Below are 15,987 nucleotides of genomic sequence, written 5' to 3'. Positions count from 1 at the left end.
GTTTCAGGTTGCTGTAATTATTGCAAGTTTATATCACAAATTACTGTGTACATAAAAGACAGAGATAAACTTAGTATTTAATAGGACAAATCCTATTTACTGTTTGTTTTACATTTACATTGTCTATTTACTGTTTTACAAACAGTAAATAATTATTCCCAACTAATTTTACTTTTTTGTTCTTTTGGATGAGCTTTAGAATTATTTCCTAAAAAGAAAAAAAAAATCCCAAGTGTTTCCATTCCAATTGTTCTAAACTTATTTTGTGACGCTTCTTAAAGCAAAGCATTCTCACTCCCAAAGATACTATGAATCTGATAAGCAAAGTTGCAGAGGAAAAATTAACCAAAGGTGTGTTCTTGCCTTCCTCCCTCACATATAGATGTACACACAGAATAAGCTTTACATATTTTTACATTTTCCAGAATACACCTGGAACAAACAAGGAGTTTAGCAAGGGAGTAGCAGAAGAGGGCTAGCTTGTTTGGTCATTTAACCTTCAGAAATGATTAAGAACACAACTTTATATTTTATTTTGTCCTGATATGAAGAACTGTTTGTGGATTATCTATGGTTTAAGGATATCATTAACACTAGCCACCTGTTAACACAAATATACTCATCTATTATTTAGTTCAATCTAGGACTCAATGATAGTGACCTATTTGTACTGACACTCTATTGTCTTGTTGTCCTGGTGACTGGAGGCAAGCATTTGTGAGGCAGCTGACCCAGGTTTGGAATGTAGTCATTGGCCAAGGAACAGAAAGAAGCTCGCCCAAATTCAAAGCAAGCCTCTGAAGTAAACCGCATTTGTACCATATTCTATGTAAATAAAACAAGAGGTGGGGAAGAAACAGTTTTCTTTCAACATTTCTGAATATACTGGTGGCTCACGGGTTTGTTTTTTTTTTTTTTTTAAAAAGGAACATTCAGGCAAAGCTCTTCTAGGTAAAAACAAGATTTGCAGAAGTTTTAAACTGGTTTCAAAAACAGATTATCTCATTGAACAAAGGGGAAAATTTGGGCATCGGTAAGAATAACTGAATTTGAGTGAAACATATCAAATAAATAAATTCATAGTAATTTTTAAAAATCTAATTGGTAGATGTTGGAAATGTTATGAAACTATTTTAAAGAGTTCAATATTGAAGACCACAAATGGTGGTGCACCATATCTACTGATATTTATAAATAGTTGTAATGTTCTTAAAGAAGAATAAGACTATTGCATCTTAATGTAAGTAACTTATTTATAAAAACGGCTATTTTTTCCCAAAACAAAAAAATTAGCGAAAAGGTACTGTTTTTATTTTTATTTTTTTTTTGAGATGGAGTCTCGCTCTGTCGTTCAGGCTGGAGTGCAGTGACGCAATCTCGTCTCACTGCAAGCTCCACCTCCTGGGTTCACGCCATTCTCCTGCCTTGGCCTCCGAAGTAGCTGGGACTACAGGGCGTGCCACCACGCCTGGCTAATTTGTTTGTATTTTTAGTAGAGACGGGGTTTCACCGTGTTAGCCAGGATGGTCTCGATCTCCTGACCTTGTGGATCCACCCGCCTCGGCCTCCCAAAGTGCTGGGATTACCGTTGTAATTTTTGTAAACTTCATTAATGCCTTGTTAGGTAGCAATTGATTTCTCATCTGCTTCTGCATTTTTATGTTATGTAGCTTCTGGAAAACTCTGTATACCCATGAAAACAGAAGTAAAAAAAACAGCAAACTGAGTCTCAGTACTATTAAACTTGTTTTTTTTTTTTTTTAAACTTTAAAGAACTTCTGAAAAGGTCTCAAGGATCCCCTACAAGTCCCAAACTGTACTTGGAAAACTACTGAGTTAGAATATCACCATTTTACAATTCCTAATTAATGGATGTAGGCACTGAGCATTAGCTGCTAACATGACCAAAAATTAAAACTTTTAAAGTGGTTCTTGATAAAAGAACACACCACACAACCTATGAAATAGTGGATCTTTCCCATTCCTGAAATTAAGCCCTGAATCTTAAGAAACTACAACAGCCAACCACCGGTTTACAGGTAACTGGGAGAAGAGAGGAACACTAACACTATGTGGATGGCATTAGCAAAATCCAGTAGGTGGAATAAGTGACTTCGTTAGCAGGAGGGCAGAGAATAAGAATGAGTGACTGGAGAGGAAACTTAGAGGATGAAAAAAGACTTAAAGGGCGAGCAGTGTAGATCCCTTCCAGTAGTTACAAAAAGGCTCATGTTAAAACCCCAACTCTCCAGCAGATAACAACTATAAACTCTGGACAAAGTTTATAAAGACGCTAAAGGGCAACCACAAACAAGCTGAAGAGGAAAGAAACAGCACTAGGTATGTGCTTATGTGCTTTTTTTTTTTTTTTTAAAGGATCATCACTTGAAAGCAGTCATGCAGGGCTGCTAAAACTCAAACAGAAATACACAAGTCTTAAAGCTTAAAGTACAAGAAGACAAGAGTTTCACCACAGCCACAGCAACTGGAAAGCGAGGGGTAAATCCCAGAAGAGAGATGGCTAGAGAAAGAAAATAGGTACCACAAAACTTGTGTATCAACTCTTCCCAAGTCTCTGGCTCACTCCTGACCTATGTGTGCATGGGGCTGACTTCAAACAGTTCAAATAAAGAACTGAGCAGAGATTTCAGCTGGCACTCACCATGGGAGAAGCAGAATTTGCTGAAGTAAAAAACAAAACAATTTAACAACACCAATGGTTTTTGAAGGAACAAAACAGAATCCAGAGGCACTACATATATAAAGAAACAGGAAATTATGACCCATAATCAAAAGAAAAATCAATCAGCAACAGATTCTGCAATGATAAAGATTTTAGAATAAGCAGGCAATGACTTAAAATAGCTAGTACACTTATATTCAAAAACATATTACAGGCTGGATGCAGTGGCTCACGCCTGTAATCCCAGCACTTTGGAAGGCCAAGGCAGGTGGATCATGAGGTCAGTTCAAGACCAGCCTGGCCAAGATGGTGAAACTGAAAACTCTGTCTCCACTAAAAATACAAAAATTAGCTGGGCATGGTGGTAGGCGCCTGTAATCCCAGTTACTTAGGAGGCTGAGGCAGAGAATCGATTGAACCTGGGAGGCGGAAGTTGCACTGAGCCAAGATTGTGCCACTGCACTCCAGCCTGGATGACAGAATAAGACTCCGTCTCAAAAAAAAAAAATAAATAAAAGATCATATTAAAAGAGAAAACATCCTTACAATAATTAAAAATGAACAAAATCTGAGCAGAGAAATGGAAACTCTAGAAATAACAGAAAAAATGTAAATACTCGAGATGGAAAATACAGTATCTAAAATCAGAGCTTAAAGATAACAGAAGAGTAAGTTGAAGATAAGAGAGAAATTGTCCAATCTGTAAAGTAAAAAGATGGAGGGGAAAAAATTAAGAGAGCCTCTGGAAACTGCAGAGCAGTATCAAAATGCCTAACATCCATGGAATTGGAATCTCAGAAGGACAGCTGAGAGAGAATGAGGCAGAAAAAATATTTGGTGGGAAAATGTTGAAATTTTCCCAATTTGGTAAATGAAAAATGTATAGATTCAAGAGCATCATCAACCACAAGTAGGATAAACACATACATATACATAAAGCATTTCCAGGTGCATCACAGTCACATTCTGAAAACAAAAAGTGTTTCACAACAACCCATCACTACAAAGAAAAAACAATATGAGATAAAGTAAATTTCAAAAAAGAGTATTATCAAACATAAAAAAAGACATTACATAACGATGGCGTAATCAAGATGACATAATAATTATATACCAGCACCAATTATAAAGTTTCAAAATACATGCAGCAAAAAATTATAGAAAAAAATAGGTAAATACACACCAGCTGTCCAATTGTTCTATCTGCAGTTACTTAACTAGACTAAAATCAGTAAGGTGGATCCACATCATCTAAACACCACCATCAATCACAGCACTATAATTGTCATTTATAGAACACTACACCCAACAACTTCAGAAAACACACTCCTTTCAAGTACATATTGTACACTCACCAAGACAGAACACGTGCTGGACCATAAAAGAGGTCTCAATAAAAAGGAAAGCAGTGAAAATATATTAAAAATGTTCACTGATGATATAGAATTAACTCAACAATCAACTACAGTAAAGGACCTAGGAAAATCCCAAATATGCAAAAATTAAACCACTACTAAATAAATCAATGGGTCAAAGAAGGCCCACAAGGGCAATCAGAAAACATTTTGAACCAAATGATAAAATACATCAACATTTGTATAACATAGTTAAAGTAGAGCTTAGAGGGAAAATGATCACATTAAAAAGTTAATAGTTGGCAATATGAGTTTGAAGTGTGCATGTCCACTTAAACACAGATTTTTTTCAACAAAAGTTACACCGAGTTGGCTGGGCACAGTGGCTCAAGCCCATAACCCCAGCACTTTGGGAGGCCAAGGCGGGCGGATCCTTTGGGCCCAGAAGTTAGAGACCAGCCTGGGCAACATAGTGAGGTTCTGTCTCTACTAAAAATACAAAAATGAGCCAGGCATGGTGGCGTATGCCTGTGGTCACAGGTGCTTGGGAGGCTGAGGTGGGAGAATCACCTGAGCCCAGGATGTCAAGGCTGCAGTAAGCCATGATCCAGCCACTGCATTCCAGCCTGGGAGTGAGGGAACTTGTGACCCTGTCTCAAAAAACAAAAAACAAAAAATTTACACCAGTGTCCCTGCCTCTTCGGCCTCCCCTCCACCTCTCCTGCCTGTTACCTCCAAGACAGCAAGACCAGTCCCTCCACTTCTTCCTCCTCCTCAGCCTACTGAACACGAGGATGAGAATGAAAACCTTTATGACAATCTACTTCCACTTAATAAATAGTAAATAAATTTTCCCTTCTTTATTAATGTCTTAATAACATTATCTTTCCTCTAACTTTGTATTCAAAGAGCAAGCTGTAGAATCAATGACCTCAGGTCCCACCTTTAGTAAGCTAAAAATAAGGAAATAACCCAGAGTAAACAGAAGGAAATAATAAAAGAGCAAAATAACTATAGATCCCATACATATTAAGAGAGCAAGACTATTATGAATAACTTTATGTCAATAAATATGACAACTTAGATGAAATGGGCAAATTCCCTGAAAAAAAATACTGAAAAGTACAATTTATGAAAACCAGTATGACAAAAAGATAATCTGCACTGTGGTCATTTTCACTCTCCACCGCAGTGACACCCAGATCCGGATGTGCCTTTCCAACTTCCCAAAGAGCCCAGCATCTCAATTTGGGCAACTGGTCAAAGGTGACTAAGTCATCAACTCCCAGATTCCACCATTTGGTGCCCAAAGATGCCAACAATGGAGGGAGAAATGAGGAAGGAAGGGAGAGAAAACCCAGCTTGGTATCCATGTCTCACAATGGTAGCTCAATCAGGTAGACCATATAAAAACAGGCAACCGGCCAAATTTTGCCCACAGGCTTTAGTCGGTCAACCCCTGACCCAGAATATCTAATGCAATCTTTAAAACAGAAAACTGAAGGATTTGTACTACCTGACTTCAAGACTTACTAGAAAGGCAGAGTAACCAAAAGACAGTGTTGTATGGCATAAGGGTTAATAAATAAATAAATGACACTAAATAGAGAACATATAACCCATAATTACGTGGTCTTTTTTTTTTTTTTTTAATTGAGAAACAACATCTCATTCTGACGTCCAGGCTGGAGTGCAGTGGTGCAATCACAGCTCACTGCAGCCTAAAACCTCCCCAAGCTCAGGTGATCCTCCCACCTTGGCCTCCCAACTAACTGGGAATACAGATGCACACCACCATGCCAGGCTAATTTTTGTATTTTTTGTAGAGGCAGGGTCTCACCATGTTGCCCAGGTTGGTCTTGAACTGCTGGGCTCAAGCCATCTGCCCAACTCTGCCACCCAAAGTGCCAGGATTACAGTCGTGAACCACCATGCCCAGCCTGGTCATTTCATTTTTGACAAAGACTCCAAAGCAACACTGAGGAAAGAAAAGTGTTTTCAACAATAGAGCTAGAAGTGTATATATTCATGTAAAAATACGAACCTCAATCCCTATCACACCATCCACTAAAATTAATTTGAGATGGATCACAGATGTAAATGTAAAGCTTCTAAAATAAATCAGATTATCCTCATAATTTAAGAGGAAGCAGATTTTTTAACACAGGGAAGAGAAATCATTCTCTATAAAACAAAAAACTGATAAATTGTATTACATCAAAATGACAAAACTCCTACTTGCCAAAGATATCAATAAGAAAATAAATGAGGGCCAGGCATGGTGGTTCATGCCTGTAATCCCAGCACGTTGGGAGGCCGAGGCAGGTGAATCACCTGAGGTCAGGAGGTCCAGACCAGCCTGGCCTACATGGCAAAATCTCATCTCTACTAAAATACAAAAAATTGGCTGGGAGTGGTGGTGTGCGCTTGTGGTTCCAGCTATTCGGGAGGCTGGAGCACAAGAACCAACTGAACCCAGGAGGTGGAAGTTGCAGTGAGCTGAGATTGCACCACTGTACTCCAGTCTAGGCCTGTAATCCTAGCACTTTGGGAGGCTGAGACAGGTAGATCGCTTTAGTCAGGAGCTTGAGACCAACTTGGGCAACACAGTAAGATCTCGTCTCTACAAAAATATAAACAGTATTAGCCAGGTATGGTGGCACGCACCTGTAGTCCCAGCTGCTCGAGGGCTAAAGTGGGAGGACTGCTTAAGCACAGGAGGTCAAGGTTGCAGTGAGCTGTAATCGCACCACTGCACTCCAGCCTGGACAACAGAATAAGACCCTATCACAAAAAAAAAAAAAAAAAGGAAGAAGGGTTATTTTTAAAATCACACTTTAACTTACTTTATATGAATGTGAATTAAAAAAAAACAAAACAGTGCCTCAGGAGTAGGCTCCGTCTCCACTAAAAAAAAAAAAAAGAAACAAAAAATGAGCCAGGCATGGAGGCATATGCCTGTGGTCCCAGCTGCTTGGGAGGCTGAGGTGGGAGAATCACCTGAGCCCGGGAAGTCAAGGCTGCAGTAGGCTGTGACCCAGCCACTGCACTTCAGCCTGGGAGGGACAGAAGTTGAGACTCTGTCTCAAAAAATTCAGGGAAGGACTGAATAGGAAGAAGCGTCCAGTGACTGTCTGTAATGATGCTTATGTGCTATATTTGTACAGGTCTTTAGGTTACCAAATTGGAAGCAATGATCAAAACTCATCCAAAAGTACACTTAAGATTCTTAAGCTCCACTGTATATAAATTATACCTAAAAAATTGAATGAATACTGAATTCTAATTAATGATAGATATACCGGGCTAGGCGCAATCGCTCACGCCTATAATCCCAACACTTTAGGAAGCCAAGGTGGATGGATCACCTGAGGTCAGGAGTTCAAGACCATCCTGATCAACATGGCAAAACCCCATCTCTACTAAAGATACAAAAACTAGCCCAGCGAGGTGGTGGGCACCTGTAGCACCAAATCCTCCAGAGACTGAAGCAGGACAATCTCTTGAACCCAGGAGGTGGAAGTTGCAGTGAGCCAAGATCACACCACTCTAGCCTGAGCGACAAGAGCAGGACGCCGCCTCAAAATAAAAATTAGGCCAGGCGCGGTGGCTCACGCCTGTAATCCCAGCACTTTGGAAGGCTGAAGCAGGCGGATCACCTGAGGTCAGGAGTTCAAGATCAGCCTGGCCAATATGATGAAACCCCGTCTCTACTAAAAATACAAAAAATTAACTGGGCATGGTGGCAATCACCTGTAATCCCAGCTACTCAGGAGGCAAGAGAATCACGTGAACCTGAGAGGCGGTGGTTGCAGTGAGCCACGATCATGCCACTGCACTCCAGTCTGGGCAACAAGAGCGAAACTCTGTCTCAAAAAAAAATTTTTTTTAATTTAATTTAAAAATAAAAAGATATACTGCAGTTAATAGAAGTGATGTGAACTAATGTTTTGAACTTACTTTGAAATATAAGATGGACTGATGAATGAGTACAGATATCTGCTGAGGCAAATACAGCACAATGTTTATTTTACCTGTATAATTTTTCAACTTTTATACGTATTTGGAATTTTTCACAATAACATTGGAGGAGGGGAGGAAAACAGGTAGATCTGGCCATTGTGCTATGGCTCTGAGCATTCTCTGTCCATGTCCAGAGTCTTGCTGTAGCTATCTAGGAGAGCAGGTTCTGAGAGACAATGTAGCAGATAGCCAAACCAGGCTCCCTGCAGGCAGAGCAGCTCACCTGCCGTAAGACCTACGACACTATGCTGCCGTTAGATGGCACAAAGCAGGACACGTTCTATCAAAAGATAACTGCTCATAGCCACTCCATCCTTGGAAAGAACCTAGGATCACAGGCCAGTATGAGACTGTCCTTGGGGAAGTGGTGGGAAACGTGGTCCAGTAGGAGACTGACCAAAAAATATCACCCAAATCGACAAGAAGTTATTGCAGGCATGGCCTTTGGCTACTACTACCCAAACCTTAAACATCATTACCAATTCCTCAAAAACCTATGAGGCTGGAGGGCCTGTTTATTTTCTTCTTACCAGTTCATAACATACCCCATAATCAGATGGCATACTCTGTTGCCAAAATGAATGTCAGTTGCTGTCCTGACAAACAAACAGGCTTCTTTTCCTGCAGTAAGAACCCAGTATCAATGTTAAGGAGACTGAGTAGTAGCTGATGTCAGAGTAATGGAAAAGACACAGGAAAAGGACTACAACTCAGATGTGTACCAGGTAGCACTCGTGCTGCGTGAGTGTCCCACAAGGTACTGGAAGTCACCTGAGCTGCTATGTTTCCCAGGGACTTCAAGCTGGCAGGGGCCCCAGGTACGGATTATCCAGCCCCAGAATAACTACCTGGCCTGAGGCCCCCACTGTCTTAACACAAACCTCAGGGTGAATCTATGCCACATACCACTAATACACACCCGTTACAGTCCAATCTTTGCAGATGTCACTGTGAACCATTTAGCCTCCAATCCTTCTTTTTTTTTTTAAGACAGAGTCTCACTCTGTCACCCAGGCTGGAGTACAGTGGTGCCATCTTGGCAGACTGCAACCTCTGCCTGCTGGGTTCAAGCGATTCTTGTGCCTCGGCCTCCAGAGTAGCTGGGATTACAGGCACACACCACCACACCCAGCAAATTTTTGCATTTTTAGTAGAGATGGGGTTTTGTCACATTGCCCAAGCTAGTCTCAAACTCCTGGCTTCAAGTGATCCACCTGCCTCAGCCTCCCAAAGTGCTGGGATTACAAGCATGAGGCATGGTGCCCAGCCAAGCCTCCAATCCTTTACAAGCAGTACAAAGTTTTAAAGCCCATTTTAACCACTCAATGTGTGGATCTTGCCTGGATCCTCATTCAAAAAGACCATTAAGAAAAAAAAGAAAAGTAGGATACTTATGAACAACAGAAAACTTAAACACTGACCAGATGACTAGATCATTGTTAACTGTCATAGGGACAAAAATAGCACTGTTGCTATATATATTTTAAAGCCCTTGAAGTTTACAGATAACATGAGAGTTGAGTTATTCTTATCATTATTTATCTAACACCATGTTGCAATTATCTGTTATGTATCTGTTGCACCAACTGTGAGCCCTTTGTCCACTAAGCCAGTGTAACACACCTATAACCACATCCATAATACCCAGCATAGTGACAGTGATTGTCGTGGGTAAGTACTTTGAGTGGTCTACCAACTTGCATACCTTTTTGTAGGTCTTAAGATTCATGAATACATTTCAGTCACTTCTAACATTTACATTTTGCTTCTACTTTTTGATACAGTGAGTTCCTCAAAATCAACTAATTTTTATATACTCTAAATTTACCTTAATGCTACAGTGTTAAAAAAATATTCCTTCAGAAATCCTGCCATACATGACAATAAGGATGAATCTTGAGGATATTACACGAAGTGAAATATGCCAATCACAGAAGAACAAATCTTGTATAATTCAATTTATATGAGGTATCGAAAATAGTCAAACCCAGAGAAGCAGAGAGTACAATCACGGGCACCAGGGGCAGAAGATAAAATGAGGAGCTGTAATTCAACTGGTATAAAGTTAAATGATTAATTTCTAGGGATCTGCTATACAATACTATGTCTGTAATTAACCATACAATATTGCACACCTAAAAATTTGTTAAGAGAGTAGATCAATGTTCCCACCACGTTTAAAAAAATACATACGCCTTCAATCTTGGTATTTTTTTGGACCAGTCTCCACCTAATTGTATCTCACATGTTGTTAAATGGACTGCTGTTATCACAGTTTTGTTACTCTGATCTTACCTACTGTCATATTTTTAATCTAAAGATAGAATAATATTTATTTCTGATTCCATTCTAATTTCCAAAATTTTGCACACGAAGCCAACATCCTAAGAAAGTAACTTCAAGTGTGCACTGTTAATCCCACTTGTAAACTTTACACAAATAGTTCAAATTGTATTTTAATCAACATATATATTATTCTTTTTTTTTTTTTTTTGAGATGGAGTCTCACTCTGTTGCCCAGGCTGGAGTGCAGTGGCTGGATCTCAGCTCGCTGCAAGCTCCGCCTCCCGGGTTTACGCCATTCTCCTGCCTCAGCCTCCCGAGTAGCTGAGACTACAGGCGCCCGCCACCTCACCCGATTAGTTTTTTTGTTTTGTTTTGTTTTTTGTATTTTTTAGTAGAGACGGGGTTTCACCATGTTAGCCAGGATGGTCTCGATCTCCTGACCTCGTGATCCGCCCGTCTCGGCCTCCCAAAGTGCTGAGATTACAGACTTGAGCCACCGCACCCGGCCCATATATATTATTCTATGCTTACTGTCATTAAAAGCCTCCTACCCTTTCATCCAACTTTACATGTTCTTATAATATAGTCACATTAATCTGGAATCTGAATATTCAAAATAATTTGTCATTGGCAAAATTTGGAGACTTCAAACTGTGCTCTCTTCTTTAAATCATGTATTTAAAAATATTTCATAGCTGTGAATTTATATTTCCTCACTATTTTAGAACCAAAAGCACATGGACATCACAAGCAGGCAAACAATTTTAAGATATTACTTTCAAAATATTAGGAAGGCAGAGTGCAAAATGCTTGCATATATTTTCTAAGGGTCAAAGAGAAGATTAAAACTAATAAAATATTAATATTTAACTTATGTTATGTTTATTAAGGATATCAAAGATGCAACCAGAAGAGTACCACTAAAGTACTACTTATTCTTTCTAGAAAATGAGACTTTTCTGTCAAATAATAATAGCTATTATTAATCAACTTGGGTTAACTGGTTCATCCTTACCCCAGGATTATAAAAAAATGTCCACTCTCTTTAATTTTATTAATTTTAAAAATATTAGAAAAATTTAAAACCTTTTACTAATAGCAAAACACAGAGCTAAAAGCAAACAAGCAAACAGAATGGAATTACTGGAAACCTATTAAAGGCAAGAAGAAAAAAAGCTTCCATCCAAATATACCATCTGACTCCCGAGGACATTAGGCTGCCACTGAGAACTACTAACCTCCTCCCTACTGAACACTTGCTAAACATTACACATCACATACACATCCAAAGTTAAAAATTTAGGAAAAATAGAGGACTTCAACCCCTAACAAGTTTAACATAACATCACAAAATGAACTCTCTTCCTCTTTTTCGACTTTTAAAGCAAAGACTAACAGTAACTGTAATAATGGGTGTCCTCCGAAACACCTTTTATATTGAAGACTGATGACTTTTAAATACACACATGTCAACCTCAGATTTACAGTAAAGTGTTTATGTAGTAAACAATTCCAAATACATTATTAATTGAGTACATTTTAAAATATCTAAATATAAAATCCAAAAATAACTTTTTTAGACTGCGAAATTCAACATTTTAAATAACTTATTAAATCTTATTAAAATGACTGCCAACAAAAAAGTTGAAAATTGCAAAAAAAAAAAACAACCCACTTACTTCATTTCCATGTTTTTGTAAGAATTCAATCTCCTGTTGTGTGAACGTTGTCATGGAGATAGATTTCACCCTGTGTGGTGGATTTAATCCTCGTCTGAAAGATAAAATATTTCACAAAATTTACTAGTACATACCACATTTTTAAAATGACACATCTAGTGATTCAAAACATTTTTAACCAACATATAAACTTGAAACAGTGTTTTCATTCCATAAACTCAAAGTATTTTTAAATTATTTTAAACTATTAAACTTCATAACAGATGTTCAAGTTTGGTTAGACTCATTAAATAACAGACCTAACAATAAATTCAAGTAACTACCTAGTTAAAAACACAAAGTAACTGTGACACATGAGTTTCTAGGAAATGCAAATAGTGCTTTAGTGTGTTTCTGATGAAAAGGGCTACACATGTGAAGAGCTCTATGGTAAAGAATTTTAATTCTTTAAATATTTCACATTTCCTAAGAAACAAACAATGATACAAGACCGGAGCCATACAAATATCTTTATCAAACAGTTGTTACCTTTAAATAAGTTTAAGACTAATTTAGAAAACTATATTAAAAGTAATGTCATGAATTGTAATAAGCCAATTAGTAAAGTCCTATCTTGCCATCAATTCAAGTAAGAATTTATAATAAAAAACATTTTCAGTCACCTCAGAAGGCAGTGAGTGTACACGAGGAAACCGCAAGGACACACGGAAGAGATTCAAAAAATTGCTGGATGCATGATTAAACAATTTTTAAGGTCCTTTACAACCCTGAAGCCTTTTCTGTATGGATGGCCTTAAAAGGACTTTATCTTGATGTTTGAACACGCACATGAAAAACTGAGTGGAACAGATTTAATAATTATTTACATATTGTCCAACTATCTTGTAGGCAGGTCCACCCACAAGAATAATGGCCAAATAATCTATGCAAAGTAACAAGTAACCTATGCAAAGTTCCATAAAACTACTTTAGGGTCATGCTCTCTGACAAATGTCTCATTTGAATGCTCGGTTCTACAGCAATTACTGTAGTAATATTTTTAAAGAATTTGTCAATTTGTAATCATTCACACTAATTAAATAGGATATTTAACAATGACGTAAAATAATAAATGTACCAAAAGTGTTTAAAAAATATTTGAGAACATTTTGAATAATTAAATATAGTGTGTAACATTCTAAAAATTCACCGTATTTTGGGGCCGGGTGCTGTGGCTCACGTCTGTAACCCCAGCACTTTGGGAGGCTGAGATGAGGAGCTCACTTGAGGTCAGGAGTTCAAGACCAGCCTGGCCAGCATGGCAAAACCCTGTCTCTATTAAAAATACAAAAATAAGCAGGGAGTGGTGGCATGCACCTGTAATCTCAGCTACTCGGGAGGCTGAGACATGAAAATTGCTTGAACCCAGAAGGCAGAGGTTGCAGTGAGCCAAGATCGCACCACTGCACTCCAGCCTGCATGACAGAGCAAGATTCTGTCTCAAAAACTAATAATAAAATTTAAAAACTAATAAAAACAGTATTTTTGTTAAAACACAAAGGAAAAGCTCAACTGACTGCTTCTTTTTCTCCCTCTTATCACAGATAAATGTCATCTTTCAGATCATGATCTGAATGAAGACAAGTTACACTTCATTTGTTTCGAATTTCAAGGTAAGGAAAAGTTAACTTGGGTTTGGCTGTTGTTTTGTTTTGCTTTGTTTAAATTTTATACTAATTTTTTCCTTCTGTTGTCATAAAATAGGGAAATAAAGACTGAACAAGAAGAACTAAGTAACTGAAATTTTATTCTGGTAAACTCTCAAACTTGGCCAGGCGCGCTGGCTCACACCTGTAATCTCAGCACTTTGGGAGGCCAAGATGGGCATATCACTTGAGGTCAGAAGTTCGAGACCAGCCTGACCAACATGGTGAAACTCCATCTCTACTAAAAACACAAAAATTAGGCGGCGTGGTGGCACTTGCCAACTACACAGGAGGCTGAGGCAGGAGAATCGCTTGAACCCGGGAGGCGGAGGTTGCAGTGAGCCGAGATCGCACCACTGCATTCCATCCTGGGCAGCAGACTGAGAACCTGTCTCAAAAAAAAAAAAAAACTCTCAAACTTGACTCTGAAGAAACAACCTCAGTAGTAACTTGCAAGTACCTTTACAGCTTGCAATCACAAAATAAGGCTCTAAAGACTAGTTCCAAATTTCTAAAAGTGGCCAGGAGTGGTGGCTCATGCCTGTAATCCCAGTACTTTGGGAGGCCAAGGTGGGAGGATCACTCGAGGTCAAGAGTTCGAGACCAGCCTGGCCAACATGATGAAACCCTGTCTCTACTAAAAACTACAAAAATTATCTGGGTGTGGTGTCACACACCTGTAGTCCCAGCTACTCCCGAGGCTGAGGCAGGAGAATCGCCTGAACCCGGGAGGTAGAGGTTGCAGTGAGCCGAGACTGCACCACTGCACTCCAGCCTGGGCAACATAGCGAGACTCCATCTCAAACAAACAAACAAATTAATTAATTAATTAATTAATTTCCAAAAGTGAAAATTTAGAAAAGTCATTATTACTTAGGGCACAACACTTTGATTCCAACTCATCCTCCATGAGAACAACACTTAATTCACCCCTTTCAGGGAGATTTAATCATTTATGATATAATACTTACATTCTACCTTGCCCCAAAACAATTTAAAATGGAATTAACATATTATTGTTCTCTCAAATGCCTCTTACTCCCTCCTTACCTTGCAACTTTGTCTCTCCTTATTCTGTAATATCTCCTCGTTGTTTCAGACAAGCCTTTACCTTTCTACCTACTGGCAATATCTCCTTTTTAAAAATGGAAAAGGCAAAGGAGTAACTTTCTGATGATGAAATATCAAACACTATTAAAAGGATGTATGTTTTGGAAATTTTGGAGCAAACAGCTATACCTGTATACTTCTCAAATTGTTCAATGAGGAAACAACAATTCATAAAGCTAACCCTAAATCTTTAAGTTACATCACACATATGTAATCTCACAAATGCAGTACAGTGTGTAAATATATCCCAGGCCCCACCATATCACAAGGTCTACTAATGCGCAAAGAAGGTATTCATATTAACTAAATAAGTGAACAAAATCTTAAACTTATGAAACAAGTACAACCAGAATGTACTCACAACCAAATGAGGAAAGGACATTTTTTCCAAGTGAAATCTGTTACAGGATGTTACCCGTTACAGGATTTACTCAAATGAACTTTCTCAGTACACTCACAAGAGTATTCAATTTACAAAATGGCAGACAATTTTACAAGGCTACACTTATTACATAAATTCAGTAACCAAGAGGAAATTTTGTGCGTTCATGTTGCTTTCTCTAATTGCTCTTTTATATTCCATTTATTCAGGGATATTAACTATATTCTCAATGCAAGGCTGTACACAGATTTTTCATTTTTTAGCCTTCAAAAGCTTTGTACATGGATTTTATATGTTTATATAAGAGTCTGAGAAAAAGCTGAAGACTGATTCCATCAATGTCTTAATCTCGGAGTGATGAGCTGCAACAAAAATGAGTAGTCTCGCCCCCACACCACCCACACCCCACCCTACCCACCCCTACGCCAAAAAATGAGTAGTCTCAAACACCGATAGTGGGATAAACTCACCAATTTTTATTAAGAACCTCATTATTCCCATTTGACCCAGCTATGCCACTTTTGGGAATCAATTCTAAAAAAAGAATTGGATATACAGCTGACCACCTATGTACAAGATGTTCACCAAACATTATTCATAATAGGAAAACATCAGAAACATTTCACACCAAAAAGGAAATGGTTAAATAAGTGACAATTTTAAAAAGTATGACCTTATGCACTTACAATTGTGCTTTAACTTTTTAAGATAAAAATTATATAGTATTCTCAGAACTAATCTTTTTAAATCAGCAAAAAAAAAATAGACAACCCAAATACTCCAA

The 15,987-nt window shown here is 38.3% G+C and overlaps 1 protein-coding gene across 4 annotated transcripts in view; it reads right to left on the bottom strand.

Annotated features, from left to right (window-relative positions):
- Nucleotides 1–15,987, bottom strand: part of AGFG1 (ArfGAP with FG repeats 1) — an 83,860-nt gene that overhangs the window by 53,153 nt on the left and 14,720 nt on the right. For all 4 annotated transcript variants that reach the window (XM_026454889.1, XM_026454892.1, XM_026454893.1 and 1 more), the window contains exon 2: nt 12,027–12,120. In XM_026454889.1, coding sequence (XP_026310674.1) covers nt 12,027–12,120 — 94 coding nt within the window. The remainder of the gene's footprint in view (nt 1–12,026; nt 12,121–15,987) is intronic.

The sequence above is a fragment of the Piliocolobus tephrosceles genome, chromosome 11, assembly GCF_002776525.5.
Source record: "Piliocolobus tephrosceles isolate RC106 chromosome 11, ASM277652v3, whole genome shotgun sequence".
Lineage (NCBI taxonomy): Eukaryota > Metazoa > Chordata > Mammalia > Primates > Cercopithecidae > Piliocolobus > Piliocolobus tephrosceles.
The sequence above is the reverse complement of the archived record's forward strand: the minus strand, read 5'-3'. Positions and strand labels throughout refer to the sequence as shown.